Source organism: Dipodomys merriami, unplaced genomic scaffold (assembly GCF_024711535.1).
Source record: "Dipodomys merriami isolate MVZ:Mamm:240054 unplaced genomic scaffold, mDipMer1.0.p SCAF_14, whole genome shotgun sequence".
Classification (NCBI taxonomy): Eukaryota; Metazoa; Chordata; class Mammalia; order Rodentia; family Heteromyidae; genus Dipodomys; species Dipodomys merriami.
The window spans coordinates 37604034-37630069 of NW_027202715.1; the positions used below are offsets into that span (position 1 = coordinate 37604034).

At 36.8% G+C, this 26036-nt stretch overlaps 1 protein-coding gene and 1 pseudogene across 4 annotated transcripts; both read right to left on the reverse strand.

Moving 5' to 3' along the window:
* Positions 1-3696: 3696 nt before the first annotated feature.
* LOC138825799 (cytochrome P450 2C5-like) lies at positions 3697-24503 on the reverse strand. Of its 4 annotated transcripts, none has more exons than XM_070020459.1 (9): positions 24309-24503; positions 23019-23181; positions 22704-22851; positions 19975-20107; positions 18345-18521; positions 15568-15709; positions 10639-10826; positions 6635-6776; positions 3697-4070 (listed from the first exon to the last, which is right to left on the reverse strand). In XM_070020459.1, the coding sequence occupies exons 1-9, from the start codon at positions 24501-24503 to the stop codon at positions 3889-3891; spliced, it is 1470 nt and encodes a 489-aa protein (XP_069876560.1). In that variant the 3' UTR covers positions 3697-3888. The 4 variants fall into 4 exon arrangements, with proteins under 4 accessions (XP_069876560.1, XP_069876559.1, XP_069876558.1 ...); XM_070020458.1 differs by having other exon boundaries at positions 19975-20135; positions 22702-22851; XM_070020457.1 differs by having other exon boundaries at positions 15568-15715; positions 19975-20135; positions 22702-22851.
* Positions 8489-8574, reverse strand: LOC138826239 (U6 spliceosomal RNA; annotated as a pseudogene).
* Positions 24504-26036: the final 1533 nt, after the last annotated feature.

The window sequence follows — 26036 nt, forward strand, 5'->3', positions numbered from 1 at the left end:
ATTCAATAAACAAAAGCAATGACCAGAAGCAGCTCCTCCTGGAGGAACATACTGTGAGACGCAGAAACAAGAATAAACATTAAAGGCTAGGGTTCGTGTATTTACTTTGGCATTAGTGTGAACACAAAATAAAAACTGGAAATATTCTTGTCAATTGATGTTTCCAATTGAAAGCCAGATATGGCTTTATGTTTTTATATTACTAATCATCTGTTCTATTATGTTTATTGGTATACATCAATTGTAAGATGCTTCCTACATGTGTACTATATACTTTGACCATGTCATTTTTTTCTTCATTTTTCATAGTCCTAAAGTATAAATTCTGGGCCTGCCCATCTGACTCTCATACTGTAGAGTCTGGGGTACTGTGGAGGTGGTAGATCTCTACATAAGGCCTAAGCAGCAGGCTTCGGTTTTTCTGTTTTTGTCTTGATCTTGTCTCATTCTGTTTTCTTAAGATTCGGTACATGGTGTAGTGGGGATCCTTCTGTAGTGTGTCACTGTTCCAACATCATTCTTTGGGCTTTCTTATGGGAGTAGGAGTGGGGAAGTGCAGGTAGCATTGGGCCTGGTTTGGACTTCTAGTTAACCTTGGTAGTTTGGAAGCTTATCCCCCACCTCCTCCTCAATCCTTGGTCCACAGGAGGTTGAGAGCTGTCTCCTGCCATGCTGGGCAGGAAAGTCTATGAGATTCTTCTCTTCCAATGAACCACCAAAAAAGACAGAGGTGCAGCTGAGGCTCAAATGGTAGGGTGCTGGCCTTGAGCAAAAAAGCCCAGGCCTTGAGTTCAAGACTGTCACACACACACACAAACACGCGCGCGCGCACACAGACACACACACACACACACACAAACAATCCATATAGACACTTCAATTCTACTTTCAATCTACCTTTGGCTAAAGAAAAATCATTTCCATGTTATGACCCAGGCCTCAGGTTCATTTTTTGGATAAGGATATACCACTGCAAGGGCTAGAGATGAGGTCATAACACATAAACCCCAAGTCTCATAAGCCATTCCATAGTTAAAACGTTCAGTTAAAACAAATGAAAAGTTCTCTCAGTTTGTACTGTTTTTCAATATTCATGTTAATCACTGACTTTCAAAACAAATAAGAGTTTCATAATGGCAGTATCCATTGATTAAAATGAGGGTTAGGACCACCTTGTGTTTTTCATCTTGACAATTTGCAAATACTTTATGATGAATGAACTCTTTTTCCAGAACAATATTAAGCAGTAACTTTCTGAGTTCATTCATCAAATAGTGTTTGCAACTTATAGAGTTCTGAACTTTAAACCATTACAATTTAGTTCAGGAGTGAAAGAACAAAATATTTTATTTTTGATAAACCACATTTGGTGACTCTATTGTAGATTATCTACCTTAATCCCTATGAGTATTCCCACTCTTCTCTTCATGATGCAAAGAAGGGTTTTGAAGGCTTTTACAATAGATAAATGATATAGTACATACTGCATGTTCCAAGAAATATATCTAGTTAACTGATTTAAATACTGTATAGTGTATACAATTATTAAAAACCTAACATGGAGCTTGGGTCCAGTGGCACCTGCCAGTATTATTAGCTACTCAGAAGGCTGAGATCCGGAGGATTGCAGTTTGAAGCCATCCCCAGAAGAAATGTACATGACACATCTCCAAAATTACTAGTAAATCAGGCTACAGGAGTGTTTCAAGCAGTAGAATAACACCAAAGACAGTATGCCAACAAAGGATGGAATCTTGAGTGCAAACTCCAATTCCACCAAAAATAAAAACATGGGGCTCCATAAATATAATTTTTATATTTTATGTATTATTTATTTCAAATATCAAACACTCATATCCAATTTTTCCATTTCTTGAAGGTTTGACTGGCATAGTTTTCAACAGGAAAACAGCAAGTTGTACAAAATGCTTTTTTAGGGGCTGAGTAGCAGGTCCTGGGGATCAATGCAGGGCCTGGGCACTGTCCCTGAGCTTTTTGCTCAAGGATAGTGCTTTATCAGTTGAGCCACAACACCACTTCTGGCATTTTCGTGATTAATTGAAGGTAAGATTCTCATGGACTTTCCTGCCTGGGCTGGCTTGGAACCTCAATCCTCTGATCTCAGCCTCCTGAGTAGCTAGGATTATAGGCATGAGCTACCAGTGCCTGTTCAATATACTCTTCTAGTGAGCCAATTTTATGGAAAACCATATATAATGTATGCTTATGTCCTGTATAAATACATCTTGTATGTATAAACAGGCATAACAATTCACTGATACATGTATAGATTGTGTATGCATCTAGGCCCAATATATGAGATTAAAAATGGCTATGTACTTATAACCATATAAGATGATGCTGAGCAAAATGAACCCCAAGATATGGACACAAGAGGTTTTTCCTTTGTTGTTGTTGTTGTTTTTTAATGTACTGTGTGATTTTTCTGTTTCTTTGTATGTTCTTCTCCCTATGATATATTCCCTGTTGTCAGTGTATTTGATTTTGGTACCCTGCATCTTGTATATACTTTTATATATGGGGAATGATGAAATGCTAAAAATGAAGACAAAGGGAGACCCACTGCAACAATTACACTCACAAGACACTATGTTGGAAATGAACTTTACAACTTCTGTGGAGGAGAGGAGTGGGGGAAGTGGGAGAGGAAAGGGATAGTAAGAGAAAACAAATGAGGGGGTAACAGTGTTTGACAAGAAATGTACTCATTACCTTTCCCATGTAATGGTAACCCCTCTGTACAGCATCTTTACAATAAAATAAAATTTAAGATAAAATCCTGGACCAAGGGGCTTCCTCTTAGGAAAGAGATCAGCAGAGATGACCAATAACGGTACTTCTCATGTGATATATGGCAAAGTAGAAGGAAGGGAAAATTGTGTGTTAAATACACAATTGTGAAGGTTTGAAGAATGAAATGGGAGGAGTGATTTCAGTGCCCTTATTATAATTCTCATAACATTTATGTTGAGTGTAAAACAATGTGTACAAAGTAGAAAAACAGATGCAGATGCAGGATATGGTCCAATCAGTAGAGTTCTTGTCTAAGAAGGACAAAGCCCTGAATTTAAAACTTAGTACTGTCAAAAGTGAAGGAAAAACTGGTATGGTCAGAGTACATTGTATGCAGGTATGAAACATCTTTAAGTGTACAATTAATATGCATAAATAAAAATAATAGAGCAGATGATTATCAAAATCTGGCTTTCAGTTGCAAAGATAAATTGACAAGAATATTTTTATTTTATTTTTTTGTTCACACTGACACCAAACTAAAGATGCGAACACTAGCCTTTAATTTTTATTCTGTCTATGTCTGTCTCATATATTTTCCTTCCAAGAGGAGATATTCTGGACATTGCTTTTGTTCGTTAAATCTGCATCTCCAGATATGACAGGTGACGTAGCCAAAGAGTTTTCCTACCATTTCTCCCTTCCCATTCCCAGTGCTTGCCATAATGGGGTCAACATGGGATTCTATTTTGTTTCATTGCTTCACTGATTTTTGAACAAAGGAGGACAGTCCAAGAATGACCAAAGTCACAAAAAATGATATTTATTATGGATAATATACAGAGAAAGGAATCTGTGTTATCACATGGTAATAATTTTTTTTATCATACTAACATATTACTAAATCAGCATTAGAGAAGTATTAGCATGTAGACTGGGGAACAAAGGTATTATAAAGCAGAAGAGACTATAGATTTGACAGGGCAGTTATACAGGAATCCCTCCAAAATGGAGAACGGATCTTCCTGGATCTGGGAGAGGAGGGAGACATGACAGGGGAAGGAGGTAAGTGATGGCTCAGAGGAGGGAACTGCAGATTGCTGCACAGCTGGAGCCAGACAGCAGAGCTCTTCTTTACACTGGAATGAAACAGAGCTTGTATGCTGGGGGCAAAGAGGCAAACCCATTCAGAACTGGAGTGGTATCGAGGTCCTGTGGATCCACGAGAGATTTCAGGTTGAAGTTCTGTAAAATGGTGGTTAAGAATAAAAACAGCTCCATACGGGCCAGGCCTTCTCCAGCACATATCCGTTTGCCTGAAATTTTTGTAAAAAATAAAAAAACAAGTCAAAGCAGGAAATATCTCTATGTATGTAAGTGTGAGAGTATGAAGGATTGCATTTGTAACTGGTAAAAGAAAGTGCCATTACTGAATGCAAAGAGAGAAGGAAAGCTGTGCAGATACCCAGGAATATATAATCTTCACTAGCACATTTATTTTTTTTAAATCGAAGAATGGTATCACAGGCACACACAAACTTGTAAGTCTAGCAAGGTGACTCATGCAGAAGAATCTTGAGTTGATAACTACTTCGGGCTACATTTTTAAGATCCTCTCTAAAAAAACCCAAAGAAAATCATACTAAACCAAATTATATTTAAAAAACAGATTACTATCTTCATGTAAACCTTTTATTAAGTATTTTTACATGATAAATGCTCTTTTAAAAAATTTTATCCTCTCTTCCCTCTTTTCTCTTTCTCTATGCCAGGCTGGGGGTTTCTAAATTATTATATCATTACTCTAATATGTTCCCTGCTAAAGGAAAGAATCATAACTTTGGAAGAATTTTTGGCTTCCAATCATACTTTTTTCCTGTGGTTGAGATGAGGATTTAATACAGTCTGTCCTCAACCTTAAGAACTACTCCCATTCTTTCTCTTTTAGTATTATCCCTACTAATCAGAAAGGACTGTGACCATGTGTTTTAAGATTACCTCTAAACCTTTGTATCTGTAGAATAATAAAAATGTAGGAGTAGAGGGCATAGACCTACCCGTGACTCCAAGTGGAATTCATCACATATAAAACTAGTGGTAGGAAATACTGCTTTCCAAGTCAACTCAGAAGTCAAATCTTGACACCGTCATTAACTACCCATGTGGGGTAAGTTAGTAAAATATCTGAGCCTTATTTTCTTCAAATATTAAATGGAAATGCTAATAATTCCTTCATGAAATGTTGGTGAGAAATTAAAATAATAATAGATTTGGATTTATTGCAATTTTAATCAAGGTTTCATTATTTATTTATAAAAAGTTTGAGTCTCAGATTTCAATGATACACTTTGAATGTTCTAGAGACATCTATGTTTTTCTAAGAAAACCCATTCATATTGCTCATGTGAACTGTCCCCAGAAAAAGAATGAACACTTTTTGCATTTTAATATTGACAGCCCAACTATCCATTTCATCATAAAATTACAAAGTTTAAGTACTACATCATGAAATTCCTTTTAGCTATGATACATTTCCTACAGACATCAAGACCCAGACCACATTTCATGTCCTTTCTTGTGCTCTTTGTGTCCCTTCAAGCCATAAAATCCTCCCCTCATTCAGCTTCCCAAATATCATATTCAGATTTTCACTGACACTCAAATAATTTGAAACCATAATTTTCTCATTATTTAAAATGTTTCCCTTTGTGTAAAAAAGAAGTGAATTTTTGAAGAGAGATCACTGCCTTTCCCATGGTATCTATATGACAGATGTAAAACAGATATCAAAGGTGAGGTCATTAGTTGGGTGCCAATGACTCATGCCTAAAATCCAACTACTCAGGAGGCTGAGATCAGAGGATCGTGATTAGAAGTGAGCCTGGGGTAAGAAAGTCCCTGAGACTCTTACCTGCAATTATTCACCAAAAAGCAGAAGTACAGCTGTGGCTAAAAGGGCTCAAAGTGGCTTTGAGCAACAAAGGTCAGGAAGAGGGCCCAAACCCTGACTTCAAGCCCCACAACTGACAATAAAAATACCCCAAATCCAAACACAAAACAAAAGACAAAAAGTCACAGTGTCAGTGAAGGAAGGCTGCTCCCTGGCCAGACACATAGCACACAGACTGCAGGTGTGGGGATACAATATCCAGACACATGTCTTAGACTGAAAGAAGAGCAGAGTGCTCCGTGATCATTGTGGGAAATGTACCAATATTTGACAGTTTCTGACACTTTTAAGAATAAATGTTTTGTTCTTGTGGTTCATGACTTTCTTAAAAATGTTCTGCTCTGCTTCCATCTACTCTCTGTCCGTGTTGAAGTACCTTAAATACCTTAAAATGTTGCTTAGGCTATTTTCTGTTTAATAATCAAGTTCAAGAAAGTGACAAATGAGTTAATACTCCACCCACAAATCCTCATGTCTTGTCATCTGTGATGATCTTCCCTCACTGCCCTTTGGTGTTCTTCTGTGACTTTTGGGAGAGATTCATTCTATAGAGAAGCCTGGGGGTGACAAATGCCACAAAAAGATGTGGGAGGGACCTCTGATGAGATCATCTTTTTTATTGTGAGTGAAGGCAGTCTAAATGAGTTTTACTGTTTAGGAAGAGATCATTATGATATAAGTAAAGAGAGAATGCCATAATTGCTTGCTTACCTTGTTGAACTTGGAAGAAATGCACAGAGAAACTGAGGTCTCGCTAATATGATCAAACAGTGGAGATGCATCATGAACAGAAAAGTGCTAGGGCATTGAGAGTGCTGCTCCTACTCCGGAGCTTATGGGAAATACGCCAGCCCCAAGGAGGCTTTATGTAAATTCCAACTGACATCCCCCCCAAAGTTATCCTGAGGTATGGAAATGAAATTTTATTACCTGCTGAGAAAGGCATAAAGTAGTTACTTTTCTTAAAGTTACCACTTTCATCCAGAAAGTGGCCAGGGTCAAACTTGTCTGGATTGGGGAATTCCTTGGGGTCATGCAGCACAGATGTCAGTGATGTCAATATGGTTGTGCCCTGGGAACAATACACACAGATAACATAAGCTAATTAGATAGATAGATAGATACATAGAGAGAGAGAGAGAGAGAGAGAGAGAGAGAGAGAGAGAGATCTACATAGATCGATACATATATATACCTAGATCTGTATAAACCTATATATATAAAGTATATATATATGTATATATGCATATATATATACTTTATATATATATGCATATATATGTATATAAAGCAAGGTGCCAGAGGATCACACCTGTAATCCTAGATACTCAGGAGGCTGAAATCTGAGGACTGCAGTTCAAATAGTGTTCAGGTGGGAAAGCCCATGATGCAGTTATCTCCAATTAATCACTAGAAAAACAGAAGTGGCACTGTGGGTCAAAATAGCAAACCACTAGCCTTGAACAAAAAAGGTCAAGGACAGTGCTCAGGCTCTGAGTTCAAGCTCCATGACCCTCCCCCCCCCCCAAAACCAGAAAACAAATAGCTAAAGCAGTGACAGATACAATGAAAATCACTTAGTTCAATCCTCTGGTCTATAGGTAATGAAGACTTCCAACCAATTAACTGGCTTCAGAACCAATAAATATCAACACAGAATGTGTGGAAAAAGGCAAGTATCTCCAAAGTTTAACAATTCCATAGCCGTAGACCTAAAAGATATTGAAGAAGATTAAGCCCAAAGAACTCAAAAGTATGATTACAAGAAAAATATTTCAACAAAAAGATTTCAATACAATACAAAGAATAAGTATAAAAAATGAGTGAATTTGAAGTGGATACAAATAAACAGCTGGATGAAGTAAGACAAACAATGCAATGTATAAATGAGGAGTTCAATAAAGATACAGAAATATTAAAAAATAGTTAAACTAAAATTTTGGAAATAAAAAGCTATATGAATAAAAAAACTAAATAGAAAAGAGTGGATGAAAATGAAACAATATCAGAGAGCAAGGAAAAAATAGATATATTAGAATAGTCAGATGAAGAACTAGGTGAAAAGAAAAGTATGAAAAGATTATACAAGCCTACCTGGGAAACTTGAAAGATCAAACCTATGGAAAATAGGCATAGAGGCTGAAGAAAAGTTCCGTGGTAAAGGACTTGAAAACATAGTCAATAAAATGATGTGAGAATGTTGCCGAAATCATTTTTGGGCGGTGGGGCGTGGGGGGGGGTTCCAGTCGTGGGGCCTGAACTCTGGGCCTGGGCGCTGTCCCTCAGCTCTTCAACTCAAGGCTAGTGCTCTACCACTTGAGCCACAGTGCCACTTCTGGATTTTTTCTTTTTGCTTATGTGGTGTTGAGGAATCGAACCCAGGGCCTCGTGCATGCAAGGCAAGCACTGTACCACTGTGCCACCTTCCCAGCCCTTCCAAAATCTTTAACAATACAAGAGGCTTTTAGAACAGCAAACAGATCATATCAAAAAAGAATCACTCCAAGGCACATTATAGTTCAAAATGAAATATTCAGAAACAGTAAAGAGTACTGACAGCTGCCGAAGAAAAGCAATGAGTCATCTATGGTGGCAAGCCCATCACATAACACCAGATTTCACAACAGCAGAAACCTTAAAAGCAAGAAGGGCATAAAACAATAGAAGGTCAACAACCTCCCATCTAGAATACAATGGCTGCATTTGCTTACCTGTCCTTCCTCCATTCCTGTGCCCCTACATGTCCCTACTCCAGTGTTTCCATTGCCTGGTATCCATTTTGATAAAAATATGGAATGATTCACAAATTTGAGAGTCACCCTTCTGCAGGGGCCATGCTAATCTTCTCTGTATGTGCTGCCTAAGACAGCACCACAGTAAAAATTTTAATACATAAAAAGAAGAAACCTAGGCATTCACACTGTGAGAGCACAGGAGGATACTTTGGGGAGAACACAAAGGTTCAATGCCTATGTGCATCTGATCATACAAAGAAATATTTATTGGAATGAACTCCAGGAAATGAAAATGGGGGTTTCTTCCTTCTTTTGCTGTTTTTTGTTTTCTTCCTCTTTGTTCTGTTTGTTCATTTAGCTTTCTTGGGAGTGTAAGGGGAGGCACAGAAATGAAGGGACAAAGGGTGAACAAATGCATCAGTGGCACTCACCAGACACTATGTTCAAAATGAACTATACAACTTGTGGATGGGGATGGGAAGGAAAAACTGGGAGAGAGCCAAGGAAGGGGTGGCAGTGTCCAAGAAGAAACCTGCTCTATCTGAATTATGTAACTGTAACCCCTCTGTACATCACCTGTATAATTAAAACTTTTCAAAGAAAAAGAATCATTACAGAGAATAGATCTGATTATGTAAGTAAGAACACAGGGTAAACTTCCTAATGTTATTTATTTTTTAAAAATCTACTTAAGATACCAAAATTGACTGTGAAATACCAAGCTTGTAAGCTTTTGTTTGTTTGTTTTTGTGGGAGGGTCCAGTCGTTGGCCTGAACTCTGGACCTGGGCCTCAGCTCTTCAGCTCAAGGCTAATGCTCTAACACTTGAGCCACAGCACCACTTCTGGCTTTTTTCTTTTTGCTTATGTGGTGCTGAGGAATCAAACCCAGTACCTCACGCATGCAAGACAAGCACTCGACCACTGAGCCACTTTCCCAGCCAAAGCTTGAAATCTTTTCTATCAATCATAATGAAACAAAGTTGACCACTAAAATCTATTTTGTTTTATACCATCCTGGCAGCCAGTGCAAAAATTCAACAAAGCACAATTATAGGCACAGGAATTGGAAAAGCAAGTATAAATTATTAAACCAGATATTATGGTAATACACCCTAATGTTCCAAACAAATCTACAGATAATTCATTAGCAATGACTAGTAAATTTCATGAGTTTACATTTCATGATGTCATCAGAATGATTAAAGCAGTTATGTTTCTATATATCAGGTACAAATGATAGCAAAGGCACCATAAAAATATTATCAATCAAGCCATGCATTGGTGGCTCATGTCTGTAATCTTAGCTACTCAGGAGGCTGAGATCTAAGGATCATGGTTCAAAGCCAGCCCAGGCAACAAAGTCCATGAGTCTCTTATCTCCAGTTAACCACCAGATAACTGGAAGTGGAACTGTGGTGCAAACTGGTAGAGCACTAGCTTGAGCAAATGAGCTCATGGACAGTGCACAGGCCAACAAACACCAAGCCAATGAAAAAATAAAATAGTAATAGGCAAAATTCTATGCATTTAAACAAAGTCTATGAATATATTTGTAATCAACTCTATTGAAAACAAAATATTACTTGGAAAATAAAGCAAAGCACAGGTAAATTGGAAGCATGACTCATTCATGAATTGAAGAAATCAAGGTAACATTTTCCCCAAAACTTATCTATAACTTTACTGGAGGTGTAACATACATCCCAGCAGAACATATTGGGAAATTGATAAATAATAAGCTTTTGCATTCATTTGGAAATACAAAAACTAAGCATAGCCAAAAATTCAAGGAGAAGGAGAAGGAAAAGCAGGAGGAGAGGGAGGAGAAAAGGGAGAAGGAAGAAGAGAAGGAGGAGGAGGAGGAGGAGGAGGAGGAGGAGGAGGAGGAGGAGGAGGAGGAGGAGGAGGAGGAGGAGGAGGAGGAGGAGGAGGAGGAAGAAGAAGAAGAAGACAACAAGGAGAAGAAGTCCCCAAAACAAAAAGAATTTAAGGGGCAGAACAAAGTTGGGATTCACAGTGTGGGAAACCAGGCATAATTTCCCATGTATATACAACCCCAATCTTGTATAACACAACCTCTCCTGAGCAGACAACTGTGACACTTTTGCAGCTCTCTCATGTGGAGGAGAGGAATCCTGCAGTGACCTCAAGAACTCAGGCTCCCTATGGAGGCTCAGCAGAAAAGAAACAAGCTCACCTTGGGAATGATGTAGTCTCTGAACTTAATGTCACGGGTCACTGCATGGGGCACGTTCATGGGCACAAGATCAATGTATCTCTGGATCTCATGCAGCACAGCATCTGTGTAGGGCATTTGGCTCCTGTCCTGCATGCAGGGGCTGCGGTGCCTGCCAATCACATGGTCAATCTCTTCCTTCACTTTAGCTGGTGAGACATAATAAGAAATGGTGGAACAGGAGGAAAGTGACACATTGATCATAGTAAGTACATAAATTGTGATTTGAAGTAAAAAAAAATTCATGCCCCATGGAGTATTAATACTTCAGCATGTACACACATCCTCCTCCTACTTAGTAGCCTTATAATAAGTTAATCAAGCCATAGAGGTTAGTTCCTTGTTAAGAAAAACACAGAAAACCAAAAAGACTATTAATGTACACGTAATATACTTTTTATTGAAGTAAAATACCTTTATTTAATATACCTTTATTTAATATATAAGAAGTATATTATCATAGGAACTATATACACATAAAGCTGTAATAATAAAACATTGCAAAATAAAGGGAGTAAAATATTAACAATAAAAGTACATTTTTGAAGACACTAATATCTTCAATTATATCTCCAGATTTCACAAATCTCCACAAATATGAATGGTAATTCATGGGCTATCCAATATAAATCGTTCTAAGTATGCCTTTTAAGATGTTAATAAAATATTCCCATTTTGTTCAAATTCAGAAATATTTTTGTTGATAAAAGATAATTTTACAGTAAAATGACGTTCAAATTCTATTAGTTTATGGATAATAGGTAAATAATGTGTTTTTTAAAAAAGTTTAGTTCTTCTGTAGTTGATATGAATAGAAAAATATATTTCAAACACTAAACAGGACACAATTAAGTAAAACTATTAATGAATGTATACTAAAGGGACTGACTTTGGTCCAGACACATTGTAATGAATGAAAGGCTGTGCTGAATTGAAACCACTTTGTACAGCTATTTAATAATAAAAATGAAAATCTTTGTATGCATCTATGGAAGTATCAGCATTAAATACTTTTGTACAATACATGTAAACTAATAAAAATGCAAAAGAAATGACAGTCCTCAAAGAAAAAGAAGAAATAAACATTATTTTTTATTTTTAAATAATTATAAATTAAGGATTATACAAATAGTGTATATCTTTGTGTATGCATGTGTACAGTGTACAGTACTACTCCCATTGTTGAACCACTTTCTGATGATATCCATATTGGGCATCCTAGAATCTGCTTTGGAAAATTATGTTCATTTTTTAAACAATGATGCTTTCATTTTTCTTTTACTGGACCTAGAGCTTGAATTCAGGGTCTGGGTGCTATCCTTGAGCTTCTTTGTGATCAATAATATGTACTTTGTGCTCGACCACTTGAGCCAAAACACCACTCCTGGCTTTTTCTGAGTAGTTTATTGGAGATAAGAGTCTCATTGACTTTAATACCTGGCCTGGCTTCAAATTTCAATCCTCATATCTCAGCCTCCTGAGTACATAAGAATCCAGGCGGGACCACCCGTGCTCAATGCCCAGTTGATTTTTTAATCACTTTTAGAGAATATTTATTGATACCCTAACATGTGAGAGTGAAATGTGCATTCATATCTCTGTCTTATATATTTAACCACATCTACAAATAGGCACATAGAGATAAACGTATGTTTCCCCTTACTTCATTCACAACAATATACTAGATATAACATCAGTTTTTGAGCCAATATTCACAGTTTCAATCATTCTGGCTCAGCAATATTGTTCCCTGGGTGTAAATTAGAATTGCATTCCATTTATTGTACTTCCCTTTTCTTTCTTATCAGTCAGTTCATGATTTTCTATTTCCTGAGTTAGAATTATTTGCAAATGCACAAATAGTTGTGTAAAACATCTAGCAATTCATGGTCAGTAAGTCAGAATTCTGAGACTCTTGTCCCTGTCTCCTTCCTTCCCTCCTTGCTTCATTGGTTTCTGGTTTGTTCTGATGTGGGTGTTTTCTAATTTTGTAGCAGCCTCAGTGAGCTTGAGAGTACCCCATAACCTTCTTGTCCCAGTTTCTGGAGTCCCTGATTTCCTTGACTTGGTTTTAGAAAATGGAACAACATGCATTATAGCATATTGTGTGAAAAAAGAGAAAATGTGGTAAAAAGTTTATGGCTGATTTGGAAGTCTACTCTCCCATCTTTCCTCTTTACTCTAAGGAGTTTTGATGCAATCCCATCATCTCTTGATATCTGACCTAGTTGTATCTTTCTGAAACTTGTGATGATCTTCTTTCTAACCCTGGTATTCTGGAATGCTACAACTTTATGCTGAGTGAAGGCTTTTATCCCTTTATTCTGCTGGACACTTGGAGAGTATTTTTTTTTTATCAAATTGGTAAAATATGGAGGTTCTTAGAGTTCTTCATTCTGGAAGAATGTCAGGAAAAAAGACAGATAGAAAGTTGTGTTGCCGGGCGCTGGTGGCTCACGCCTGTAATCCTAGCTACTCAGGAGGCTGAGATCTGAGGATCGCGGTTCAAAGCCAGCCCGGGCAGGAGAGACCGTGAGACTCCTATCTCCAATAAACCACCAGAAAACCGGAAGTGGCGCTATAGCTCAAGTGGTAGAGCGCTCGCCTTGAGCTGAAGAGCTGAGGGACAGCGCCCAAGCCCAGAGTTCAAGCCCCACGACCGACAAAAAAAAAAAAAAAAGAAAGTTGTGCATCACCTGGAGGGGATGTGGCCAAAAGGGAACCCTACTGCATTGTTGGTGGGAGTGTAAACTTGTTCAACCACTTTGGAAAGCAGTATGGAGGATCCTAAAAAGACTACACATAGAGCTCCCCTATGACCCAGCAATCCCACTTTTGGACATTTACCCAAACAATCACGAACAAGGCTATACTGAATCTACCAGCACAACTATGTTTATCGCAGCATTATTCACCATGGTGAAGATATGGCACTCATCCAGGTGACCCTCAGTAGCTGAATGGATCAGAAAAATGTGGTATAATATACATATATATTATATATAACTAGTATATGTCTATGACTAGCACAAAAGGTCAAAAGCTATATACATATGACCATACAAGATGATGCTAAGTGAAATGACCCCAAAGATAGGGACACAAGAAGTTTTATCTTTTTGCTGTTGTTTTTAATGTATTTATAATGTAGTATGTGATATTTTTGTTTCTTTCTATGTTCTTCCCCCATGGTATAACCCCTGTCTTCACTGTATTTGATTCCAGTGCCCTGCATCTTGTATATACATTTTTCTAATTTGGGGAGGGGAAGGGAAATAACAAAATGCTGAAATAAGGATACAGGTTGACCCTTGTAACAATGAAATGTACAAGACACTATGTTGAAAACTAACTTTACAACTTCAGGGGTGGTGGAGGGAGGAGTTGGAGGTAGGGAGAGAAGGAACGGTAGGGGAAAAACAAAAGAAGAGGTAACAATGCTCCATAGGAAATTTACTCATTACCTTTTTCATGTAAATGTAATCCCTCTGTACAGTACCTTTACAATAAAATATATATACAAAAAAGTTATGCATCATAAACAAGAGGGCTTGGCAAGACCTCTCAACTTTATACTTCACTGTCTTTACTCAAAAAAATTTTTTTGCATTTTTTTATTGTGAAAATACTGTACAGAGGGGTTACAATTACATGAGCAAGATAAGGAGTACATTTCTTATCAAGCATTGTAGCCTCCTCCTTTGTTTCCCCTTCCCATCCCCTACTCCCACCTAACCCATATCCCCCCCCCACCAAAGTTGTAAAGTTCCTTTTCAACATAACAACTTGTATGTCTCATTGTTGCAATGTTTACCCAAAATTTCTGAGTACAGAGTTCTTAGTACAGAGAGAGAGAGAGAGAGAGTTTTTTTGGTGTGGAGAGGGAGTTTTTCGTTTCACATGAGGAGTAGAGGTGTGATAAGAATATGAAATTGGAGAGTCTGTTTGCTAAATTCTTTTCTATCTTCTTTGATACTTGTTACTTCTAAGTAGGAAACTTTATGAGGTTGGGGATGTAGCTTAGTGGTAGAGTGCTTGCCTACCATGCATGAAGCCCTGGGTTTCATTCTTCAGTATCAGATACACAGAAGCAGGCAGAAGTGGAATTATAGCTCAAGTGTAGAGTGACAGCCTTGAGCAAAAGAAGCTTAGGGACAGTGACTAGCCCTGAGTTCAAGCCCCAGGACTGGCAACATAAAAAAGGGGGCGGGGAACTTTATGGGAATTTTGGACACATAGCTTGGTTTTCCTTCCCTCAGAACTTTTCCTGTTACCACATTTAGGTGAAAGCAACATGTGTCTGGCTCAGTTATTTTATCACAATTACATCTACTCTGAGTATCAGATTTTGGTAGACATCTTATCCAGTCTTATCCAGTTAGTATTCTCTTCTCCTTTTTGTTGTGAGAGGACTAATTCTCATTGAAATTATTTTATACTTACTTCCTAAATCTTTACATACTGTTTACACACCTAAAACTCTAGAAAATGTTCCGGATTGGAATTTATCTCATACATCCTCATTAATTTCTAGGACTTGTACTTATGCATTGGTGACAAGAGATCTCCTTGGCCTATATAGGGCAACACTAGAATTGTTAAAATGAGGAAAGATATATAGAAGAACCTATTATAAAGCTGGAGTTTTGGGTGTAAAATCAATATGTTATTGTATGTCAATTTATGATATAGTAGTTTTCCAACAATTATCTGCCAGAAAATCCAGACACAAGACAGAGTCTCGCTGCTTTTCCTACTACATTGTTCTCATCACTTCTCTCTGATTTCAGCTGATGTTGAGCTGTGAGACATACCTGACAAGGCAAATCACTAGCAGCATCTTTCCTATATCTTCTGAAGTTTCACCTAGGTCTCCCCCTGTGCTCCTACCTGTGACTTGAGGGTGCTTCAGCAGGAGCAGCAGGGAGTATCTCAGTGTTGTGCTCGTCGTTTCTGTCTCAGCACCAAATAAATTAGTTGCAAGTATTGTCAAACCTTCATTAGTAAATTCCGATGGCTCCTTGTGATTTTCCTGCTCCTAAGATTTGATGCAATTATATTATTTACCAGCACATGTGATGACAGTGAATTCAGTATCTCACAGTGGTATGAAGTTGGAGAGTAAAGGAATACGAGCAATGCACAATTGACAGTGGGATGGTGACTAGTTTAGACTAAGTAAGGCTTCAGGCCTCCTGGCTGTCCTTACTCTAATCTGGTGCTGTGACTGTATTTGAGGTCATGAAACTCATCATTCATTTAAGCTATTAATAACTGAATTTTCTCTAAATATTAAAAGATTAGAAAATTGAATACTAGAAGTAGGAAAGTTAGGGACATAAGTGTTGTAAGCCTGAAGCAAAATCTGCAATTAAACTTTTTTTTTTTTTGCAGTTGATGTTATTGAACAGTGTGTGGGCATTGTCCTTGAGCTTCTTTTCTCAAGGCTAGTGCTATACCACTTGAACCACAGCTCCACTTCCCACTATTTTCTGTTTAATTTGGAGATAAGAGTCTCAAAGACTTTTATGTCAAGGCTGCCTTCAAACTTTGATCCTTAGATCTCAGCCCCTTGATAGTAGTTTTACAAGCATGGCTCCTAATTGCAATTTAACATCTTGTATCACACATTTACATATGCTCAATATTGCTTGTGAAAATTCTAAAAGGCAGCAAAACCTTGGAGTCACAAGGAATGAGAATGGGTTCATCAAAACACGATGAGTCAGCAGATGGGAAGCACCAAGTCAGGTGGTCTAGGGAACCTGAGAAGGAATGACTAGGAATGCATGAGCTGAAGTGACACTAATCATGAAGACAAAAAGTGTTCACATTAACTTGTCATTGGCACAAAGGAGAGAGGATGGATGAAGCAGTGCCAAGGACTGAGAAGATGGCCCAAAACCAACTTGTCAACAAGGCTGCAATTTTAGATGTTGAATGAGGAAATCATTAAATGGTCAAAATACATCATTTTCTAACTGGTCACTGGGCCAACATTAAATCCATCATGCTTTTGTAATCTCCAGATGACTTACAGCATGTCTAATAATATGTAATTAAAACAATGAAAATGAATGGATCCTCTCAACAATTGTACTTTCTTGGAAAAGGGTCATCTCCTTTGACTATATCAACATCACATGCTTTGAAAGCTGGTCAAGTTAAACAAACTTTGGTAATGTCTACTTTATGTACTTTTCTATGATCATCAAATTACAGCTACTCTTAAATCTTGAGGTTGACTTACTCTAGAATAGTATATTCAAACACCAATATTAAAGCTTCCATCTATCATAATAAATTTGGAGATTTAATAGTTGCAGGTCACATAGGCTATTATACTCTAGGCTGCATAAGTGTTGAAATATTAATGGAAATCTAAATGAATAAAAATCTAATGATTCCATGTCATGGACTAAAACACTAATTTTATCTCATATGCTATCATCATGCAGGAGAAGTTAATACTTCTAAGATAAATAAAAGAGAAGAGAGTCTGTCAGGAATAGATCTACCATATAAGAAGTGCTAAGGGAAATCAGCTTTCAAGTAGAAACTAAAGCATATTCAACAATAAATTCACACCAAGTCAAGAAATACATATCCTTGTTAAATATAACCATACAGAAAATCTGAATGTTAATTATACTACATTTTTTATTCAACCTCTTTTTAGATTATATATATATATATATTTTTAAGGCAAATATAGGAGGCAATAATCATAGATGAATTCTATGGATACCCAATGTATTAAAGATGTAAAGTGTGACAAAAACAACCAAAGAAGGATGCAATTTTAGGGGGGAAGATTAAAAGTGTTCTCAGACACTAATTCACTCTAATTTCACAGTAGACGGTCATAAGTGTGTTATAGTAATCCCATGGTAAATAATAAGGATTCAAATTCGCTTAACTTATTGCAGTATATTATATATGTATATAATATCTATATTATCTATGCATTATCTATATGTATTTTACATATATGTTACATATACAATATACTCATCATATATTTATGTGATAAAACATAAGGAAAACTCTAAAATCTATATAAAGAAGATGAATTAGTAAACATAACAGAAGAGGTGAAATTGATTAAATTACATTATATGCATCAGTAACATATCACAATAGAAGCCTTTGCACAATAAATTTGTTAATAAAAATGAGAAAAGCATAATAAAATGATATTGTGATATATATTTTTTAAATACCACAATTAAAAATCCTTTATAAAAAAGGTTAACCATGACCAATTAAGGATTATTCCAGAATTATCTCTTCAAAATCAATTCTGACTTAGAGAACATGCATAATATTTACATATTCTATTCTATACAGTATATAATAATGACACCAATCTTTAAATAATGACACATAATTTGCAGGAAAATTGTTTCTATTCACCTGCCATGTGCATTCTGCTTCTTCTTATTATATAATTTCATATAAAAAGAGTAAATGTATTCTCATTATTTGAGAAATTAATTTTAAGTTTCACAGGATGCTTAGTGTAGCTTCCTGTATACAACTGATAACTTCACTTACTTTTTCAAGCACTGCTGGTCTGATGGTTTAAACATTTCAAGTAACACAGACTATTTAATATGTCACAGAATGCTCAAGGATTCAAATAAATGTGATTTTTGATATCTTACCTGTTTCTTCTTAATCAAGAAACAATCAATCAAGTCTCTTGGATTGTTAACATCCAGTGATTCTTCATGGTCATTTATTTTCTTCAAAATGTAACTATTTATATCATCAAAATTTTTTAGTAATGTTTTATGACTTCCTGGTAGATAATCAATGAGATCAGGGAAAAGGTTGTAGATCTAAAAGCAAAAGTAATAACTTATTAAATATATTTGCATATACATGCTATATACATATTATAGAAAACTTGGCTGTAAATAAAAATGACACATGGCTTCCATCTTGAAGGGAAATTTAGATGGAACATATAAAATGAGAGGGGTTCAAAGGTGCTCTAAAATTTAGTCTCATGATAGAGTGTCTAACTGCTCTGTGATCACATAGTTATTAACTTTTACAGAGTTTAAGACATGCCAAACTCTATAAAACATTGTGAAGATTTTTTGGGGGGCGGGGGTTGGTCGTGGGGCTTGAACTCTGGGCTTGGGTGCTGTCCTTGCGCTCTTCAGCTCAATGCAAGCTCTCTACCGCTTGAGCCACAGCGCCACTTCCATTGTGAAGATTTTTATAGTTTAATTTTGTCATTTCTCCCCAGGCTACCTCTTCATCTAGCAGCATCACAGTGGAATCAGCAAACACTCTGACTCTATTCAGTGATTCCTAGTAGTTTCTATTGTTGCAAATATGCTTCCTCTCTGAGGAAAAATACTTCTGCTCAGTTATAGCTTGTATATGAGATGTCTGAAAACAAACCTGTGGGAAATGTAAGCTTTCAGTAAGCACCTGGATATCCATTGATCCACCAGGCATCTATCAGGACCTGAACAAAGCAATTTATAGGAAAAATCCCTTTGGGATTTAATGGGAGATATCAAATTAATTGCTTGAGTTAATTAGCTTGAGTAAATCCTAAAGGTTTAGACATCTTTCTCAGCTTATTATATTGTTTTTCTTCCATTTCTATTATTATCAGTTAGCTGTCAAAGGTTCTCATTTTGACATGTCCATATGTAAATAAAATGCATTTTTCCATTTGGTGTCAGTACCAGGTTTGAACTCAGAGCCCCAGACTCTTGCTTCAGTTTCTTGGTCATGGCTTGTTTTTGTTGACTTTTTATTTGGGAGATGGATTCTGTCAGACTTCTCTGCCCTGGCAGGCTCAAATCCCTGATCTTCCAGGTCTCACTCTCCTGAGTAACTAACATTTTAGGTATGAGCCAACAAGACCCAGTTTTACAATATATCTAGATGAGACAATAAATCTAGACTCCTCTGCTACTCTCCCTCATCATTTTCTTCCCTGCTTCCCAAACCAATTTCAACAGGCTTCATTTTGGAACTGCTGAAAATGAACTAGACCTTATCTATTAACCTGAGGTAATATCAATTGAAAGTTGATCAAAAATCTTTATATAAAACCAGAAACTTTGAAGCTACTACAAAAATAGAATAGGGAAAATGCTAGAATGTGTGGCTATAGGCTGTAAGTTCCTGAATGGCACTCTACCATTCTTTAGGTAGCACTGTTGGGTCCAAGTGTTCACCTTACTGTTGGCTCTTTATTTAATTTGGGTCTGTTGAAAAAAAAAAAAAGACAAGTGTTTTCTTAGGAAGAAAAGATCTTGGCTTCACCTGTATCCATGGTGAACTCGCAATCTTGACATTGTCATTGAATTTTTTCATCATGTTCAGGAAGTTCTGGTCTTTATAATCAAAACGATTCTGGAAAACAATGGAGCAGATGACATTGCAGGGGGCACAGCCCAGGATGAAGGTGGGGTCACAGGGTGATCCTGAAGAGTTAGAAACAAATGAAATATACATATGAAATACTGTACTCAGCCTTTGTCATCTTTACCATTTTATTACTGTTTTACTTATAAATTCCTCTAAGAGCCAAATATCCCATTTGAATTAAACCTGCATATCTTTAACCTGGAGCCTGAGTTGGCCAGTACAAACTAACTAGCAAAATAATGTCAGTTCATACTAATTGCCTTTACTTATAGTCTTTCAATCCCAGATATATGCTGTTTTGGAAAAAGAAGACTTTTACATACCTAATAGTCAACCATTCAGAATAGCAATATATCTGTTTCCAAAACCTATAGACTACACAAAACTGAGAAAGACTGTGATGGAATATCAGGTGTCTATAGCTTTTATGAATTACCAATGGAGAGAAACTAAAGAGACATTTTTACCAGAGTTCAAGTACTAGAAGGAACCAAGGTAAAAAGCAGAATACTTTCATGTTTTATGAAGAAAAGGGGAATAACTAATTTTTTAATTTATTATTATTATATTTAAGTACTTGTACAAAGAAGTTCCCATTCTAGAAATCAGTATATGAATGTCTAACAACATTGTAACCCTTCGTTCCTAACCCATCTCTTCTCTCACTAATATTACTAATTTAGTACTAACTAAATTTAAGCCAGTTAATAATGTAAATGTCAGGGAAGGCAAACAAAAACATAGCATTAATAAATGGGAGGTTGTTTTTCATTTCAAAATTAATAAGTAAATTTCCTCTCCCTAAGGAATAAGTAGACACTAAGTCTAATCAAACACAAAATTTAATTTATGGATAGGACTGAATTTTTGGAATTCTTCAATAAACAATATGTACATATATATTTAAATTTGTCTGCCTCTGAGGTTCTATTATTTGACAGGCTAATTAAAGAAAACATTATTTTTGGCACTCTGTACAATGAAATGGCTATGAGCAAATCATCAACATGTAAAATGCTACTGAGTTTAAACTGAAAGTAAATAGTCATGAATTAAAGACATTGTGAATTGATGTGGGTTTTTTGGATTAAACAAGTGTCATTGAGCTGGTTGCATGTATGTAGGCTAGTTAATGATTGAAATGAGTCTAAGCTCCCAGAAAAATTTTATTATAACTATGAAGGGGGCAGTTATTTGGGAAGTTGTTGAGATTTGCTATGACTGCAGGTGTGACATTCACAGGTTAAGTATGATTTTAAGTCTTTCATTTTATTTGGAACAATGAATTTAAAAAGCCAGGTTGTGTGGAATCCAAGTGGACAATGCTATCCATTGTAACTATAGGTTAGTAGATTTGTTAAGTGAGTAATTAACAGAAGCTTTTAAACATAAAATCCAATACACATGGAGAAAAAGTGACAGACAAAATTGAAAATTGAGCTACAATACACTAAAATAAGACTGGATAAAGAACTGATCATAATAGTTGAAGTATAGCTAATTGAATCATTAAATCAATGTGTGTATTTTACAGATTCATGATAGAGCACATAATTACTCAAAATATATAAATAAAAGTATAAAGTTTGGGGTAAGAAGAAATAATTAATGTTGGGGTATAGCAATTGTGTTTTCAGAGAAATAATTTTTAGATGAATCTTATTGAGACAATAAAGCAAATAAAATCTTATCTTTCACTACTCCATGACTATCCAAAATTCTGGCATGGGTACTGAGAAGTCAATGATAATGAGCATACCATATAGTTGCATCTTTGTGGGGGGTCTCTGAAGGTAGACAGGGTCATTACCACCTTGTTCATTTAGCAAGCACGATCATGTAATGGCTACATTTCGAACCCTCAATTATGCTAAGTGGGAAGCATTGCTCCTTAACTCTTCAGAAAAGAAACTCAAAACAACTATTTAGCCAGATACTGGTGTGTTAGGTCTGCCCAGGAGGCCAGAGACTAGAGACCCATTCAGTTGGTTCTCTCCTCTTGAATTCTAGAAGTCCCTGTCCAGCATCTGTAACCCAAGCAACTGGCATGCCTGGGTGCAGTGTGAGGTCCTCCAGACGCTGCGATCATCTCTGCTTACACCGTGGACACATTCCTTCCCCCGCCCTCCCCTATATAATTTTTCTCCTCCTGCCATTATCTCTATTGCTCTGCCCAACTCTATTTTGTGAGGCTCAAGGTTGCTTTCTCCCTCTCTCAATAAACAACACTCTTCCCTTCAACCACTTGAGAGTTTCCTTTTGGCAACCCTTATATGGTGTTGTTCATAAAGAGAGCCCTAGGTACTCAGGGGGCTGAAATCTGGGGATTGTGGTTGGGAACAAGCCCAGGCAAACAAATCGCTGCAAATCTATGATACCTGTACTATCTCACCAGCTAGAAGCTTGAACTGGAGGGATAGCTCAAATGGTAGAGCACCAGCCATGATCTGGGCAAGAGTTTAAAGCCCAGAGTTCAAACCCCAATTACGCCATAAAACAAAAAAGGAAATTTACATTCATGATTTCTGATTAGAAAACAAAAGAATCCATTTCTGAAACAGAAGGGACTTAATGGAGCCTTTTATATTCCTCTCTAAAATAGTGATATAAAGCAGCTCCCACCCTTGGTTTTCCTCAACTCCTCCACGAGGCAGCGGGCTTCCTCTTGAACACGCTCTTCAATGCTCCTCTTCCCCATCCCCAAATTCCGCAAGGTCATGAGTGAGAAGCACCTCATCTCTCTCCATGTGTGTCCATTGCTGAAAATAATTCCTAAATGAAGGGATGCAGAAACATAGATGGAGAGGTCAAGCAAGGAAAAGGAAGCAGACAGATGGCAGGTACAGGGATGGCCAAGCTTTGGCTCTTTTTCCATCCTTCTTATCCATACACCCTCTGCCCACACATAAATATACACACACATGGATATGTACACTTACCAAGGCCTCTATTAGCTTTTTCAGCTAATGGGAACCTGCCTCTTCCAGAGAACTCCTCCCCATGGTCAATCAGAGCTTCCTTCACTGCTTCATATCCATGCAACACCACAGTGGGCTGCATGCCCAAATACAGAGTGAACACAGGGCCATAGACTTTCGAGAACTGGAAAATGAGAAAAAAAATAGTAGCGAAAGAAGTCACTATTTGCTCCTCAGAGTGAGCCTGAGAAAAACTGATACCATTATTTTATTTTTGTGTTTCTTTATTTTGGCAAACACAACTTAAAATATTTGCAAAGATCATATGTTATAGAGGAGGCTTGTTACAGCTGTCATTTAGAGATGGCCTGCACTGTGCCATGCAATGGAGCAGGGAGTTGATACTCCATTATAACTCATCTTCACATCAAAACACACACAAGCTTGTCATGATTCACAAAGAACAAAGCAGACGGCTGGGGATCTAAATTCATTTCTAGAGGCCCACTGATAATGAATAGACAATTTGTAGTTGAACTCTGCTTATTCAACATTCCATGCTTGAGATATGTTTAATTCTCATTTGTACAACAAACCAGTGGCAGATTACTGCTTTCAGATAACTTCTGAAGCACTTATTCTTGAGAATCTTATTTCCTTTGACAAACAAGGAAAACCGGCAGTTTTAAGTCAGCACAGGTGCTTGTACAGGCAAGTATAGTTTGGGATCTATTGGTATTAGAAACAGAGGGTGTGCCCCAGTACATGAATCATCTTCAAAAACAATTTCTCAACTAGCAACATTCTTTGCCCTAGACAAAAGTTTTATGCAAAAATCCAGATGGATTCTGATACCATTAGTATCCCCTAAATGGTCTCGTGTCTTTATGTTCTCTCATCCTCACAGATATTACCTATCAATCACTCACAGCTTCTCAGAGAAGTTAACTTTCATAATGATGCTGAAAAAAATCAGTGTCTAATATGCTATATGACTTTTTGAATTGACCATTTAATCACAGAACTTTCCTTTCAAAGAACCTTCAGGAAAAAAAAATCATAAACTTCAGTGTCTAACTAAGCTGGGAAGAACCATCCACAACATTTGCAATTTTGTGGCTGGGATTAAAATAGCCAGTAACTCACTCACATAATACATTACTTCATTCCATGACTAAAATACAAACTTGAAAAGTCACAAGCATGTAACACTTTATACAAGGATTTTGTTTTATGATAACAAATCATGCTATTCTACCTTCAGCAGTACATTGAAAATTAAAAAAATATTCATTTATATCTGTCAGAGACCATTGGACAAATATTAAAAATACTTATCTTGGTCAAAGATTTAGTGATGTCTTTAATGTCAATCTGCAGAGTATTTCCAATAATTGGGAAAGGAGTGGGGCCTGGAGGGAGTTTCCTTCTCCCAGAGTTCTGTCTCCATATTGAAAAGAGAAGAAGACAGGAGAGACCCAGCACCAAGACAACTACTGGACCCATTGAGGCCTTCTCTTCTTCTGAGAGTACTGTGAGCTTGCAGGGCAGACCTTTTATAATGCTCCCTGAAACTGTAGGTGTGCCTCTTCAATGTTTTAGTCATGATTAGGTAGAAGTTTACTTTAATCTCCCTTCTGATTAGACTTTGTCCTGATGATAGAAATAAAAGTAGAATGACCTGTACACATGTCCCTCTTTCCAGAGGGCTCAGAGCTAATTTTGATTTAGTTGCACTTGTTAGCAATCAAATATTGCTACTTAAAATACAAACCTACCTGCTTTCAATGTTCAGCTATGGTTGAGAAGTATTAAAGTCAACAACTTGAACATTATTCAAACATGGTATTCGTTTTTTAAACATTTTTGTTGCTATTCTAAGGTAAATGTACAGAGGGGTTACAATTACATAAGTCAAATAAAGAGTATATTTCTTGATTCTCAGATTAGTGACACGTGGGGAAGTTTTGGAATTTAGAGTATTCTGTATTTTCCAGGAAATGTGTATTTAAACTTGGTTTTTGCTCTATACAACACTTCCAGATGTGTTGTCACTACTGAGACTCTTCAACAAGTTGGTAGAATTGTCCATTGTTATTTCTAACCAAATGTAAAATTCTTCATGCATTTTGAAAAGCCAAATATATATTGAGTACTGACCAAAAGTTGCAGGTCCTTGACCATTGTACAACAGAAAAACGGAAAGCTAAGCTCATTATTATTTTTCTTTTTCTAGTGAGGTAAGGGAGGAGCAGGAGTACAGGTGAACTGTACATTCACTCGATATTCCTCTCTCCACATGACCGCGCCTCCCCTTAGACTGTACCCTGACTCAGACCAGCCAGCTTTCAGCTTCCTAGTATTCACTTTGTTGAACTGTTTGTTAAATGTTCAAGGAGTTATACCAGGAAAACCAAGCTTTTTCAGTTTGACTGTGTATGTACTCTTGTGCATGCTTTAATATGTGTTTATATTTTAAATATAATTTCCATATAGTAGATAAATCAAGCACTCCATCTCTCTCAGGCTGATTTAACTCACTCAGTATGAATTTTTTTCTAGGTCCATCCATTTCTCTGTAAATGATGCAATATTATTATTCCTGATAAATTACTAATACATATATATGGGTGTCTATGTATGGTTTATGCGTGTGTAAGTGTGTGTATGTTACATTAACTCATCATGGGTTCTTATGTATGCATTATCTCTTGTCTCTCCTGACTTTCTTGCTGGTTTTTCCTCTGATTTAGAGGCATCCATGCATGGAATGTATTTAGGCTTCAGTGCCCACTGTGTGTGCCTTGGGGATCTATCTCTGCAGTCTATGTAACTACTTTTCCCTCTGTATGGCCTCAGTTCTCTTGATAAATCAAAACTGCTTTCCATAGCACTCACGTTTATAGCAGTTTTGTTAAGAATTAGGTATGAGAATATACAGTGTATATGGAGTGTATCTATAGGAAGAATATTGAGCTATGTCACCCATCATCATCTTATCTCTTATTTTGTGTGTGCCAGCTCTGGGGTCTTAAACTT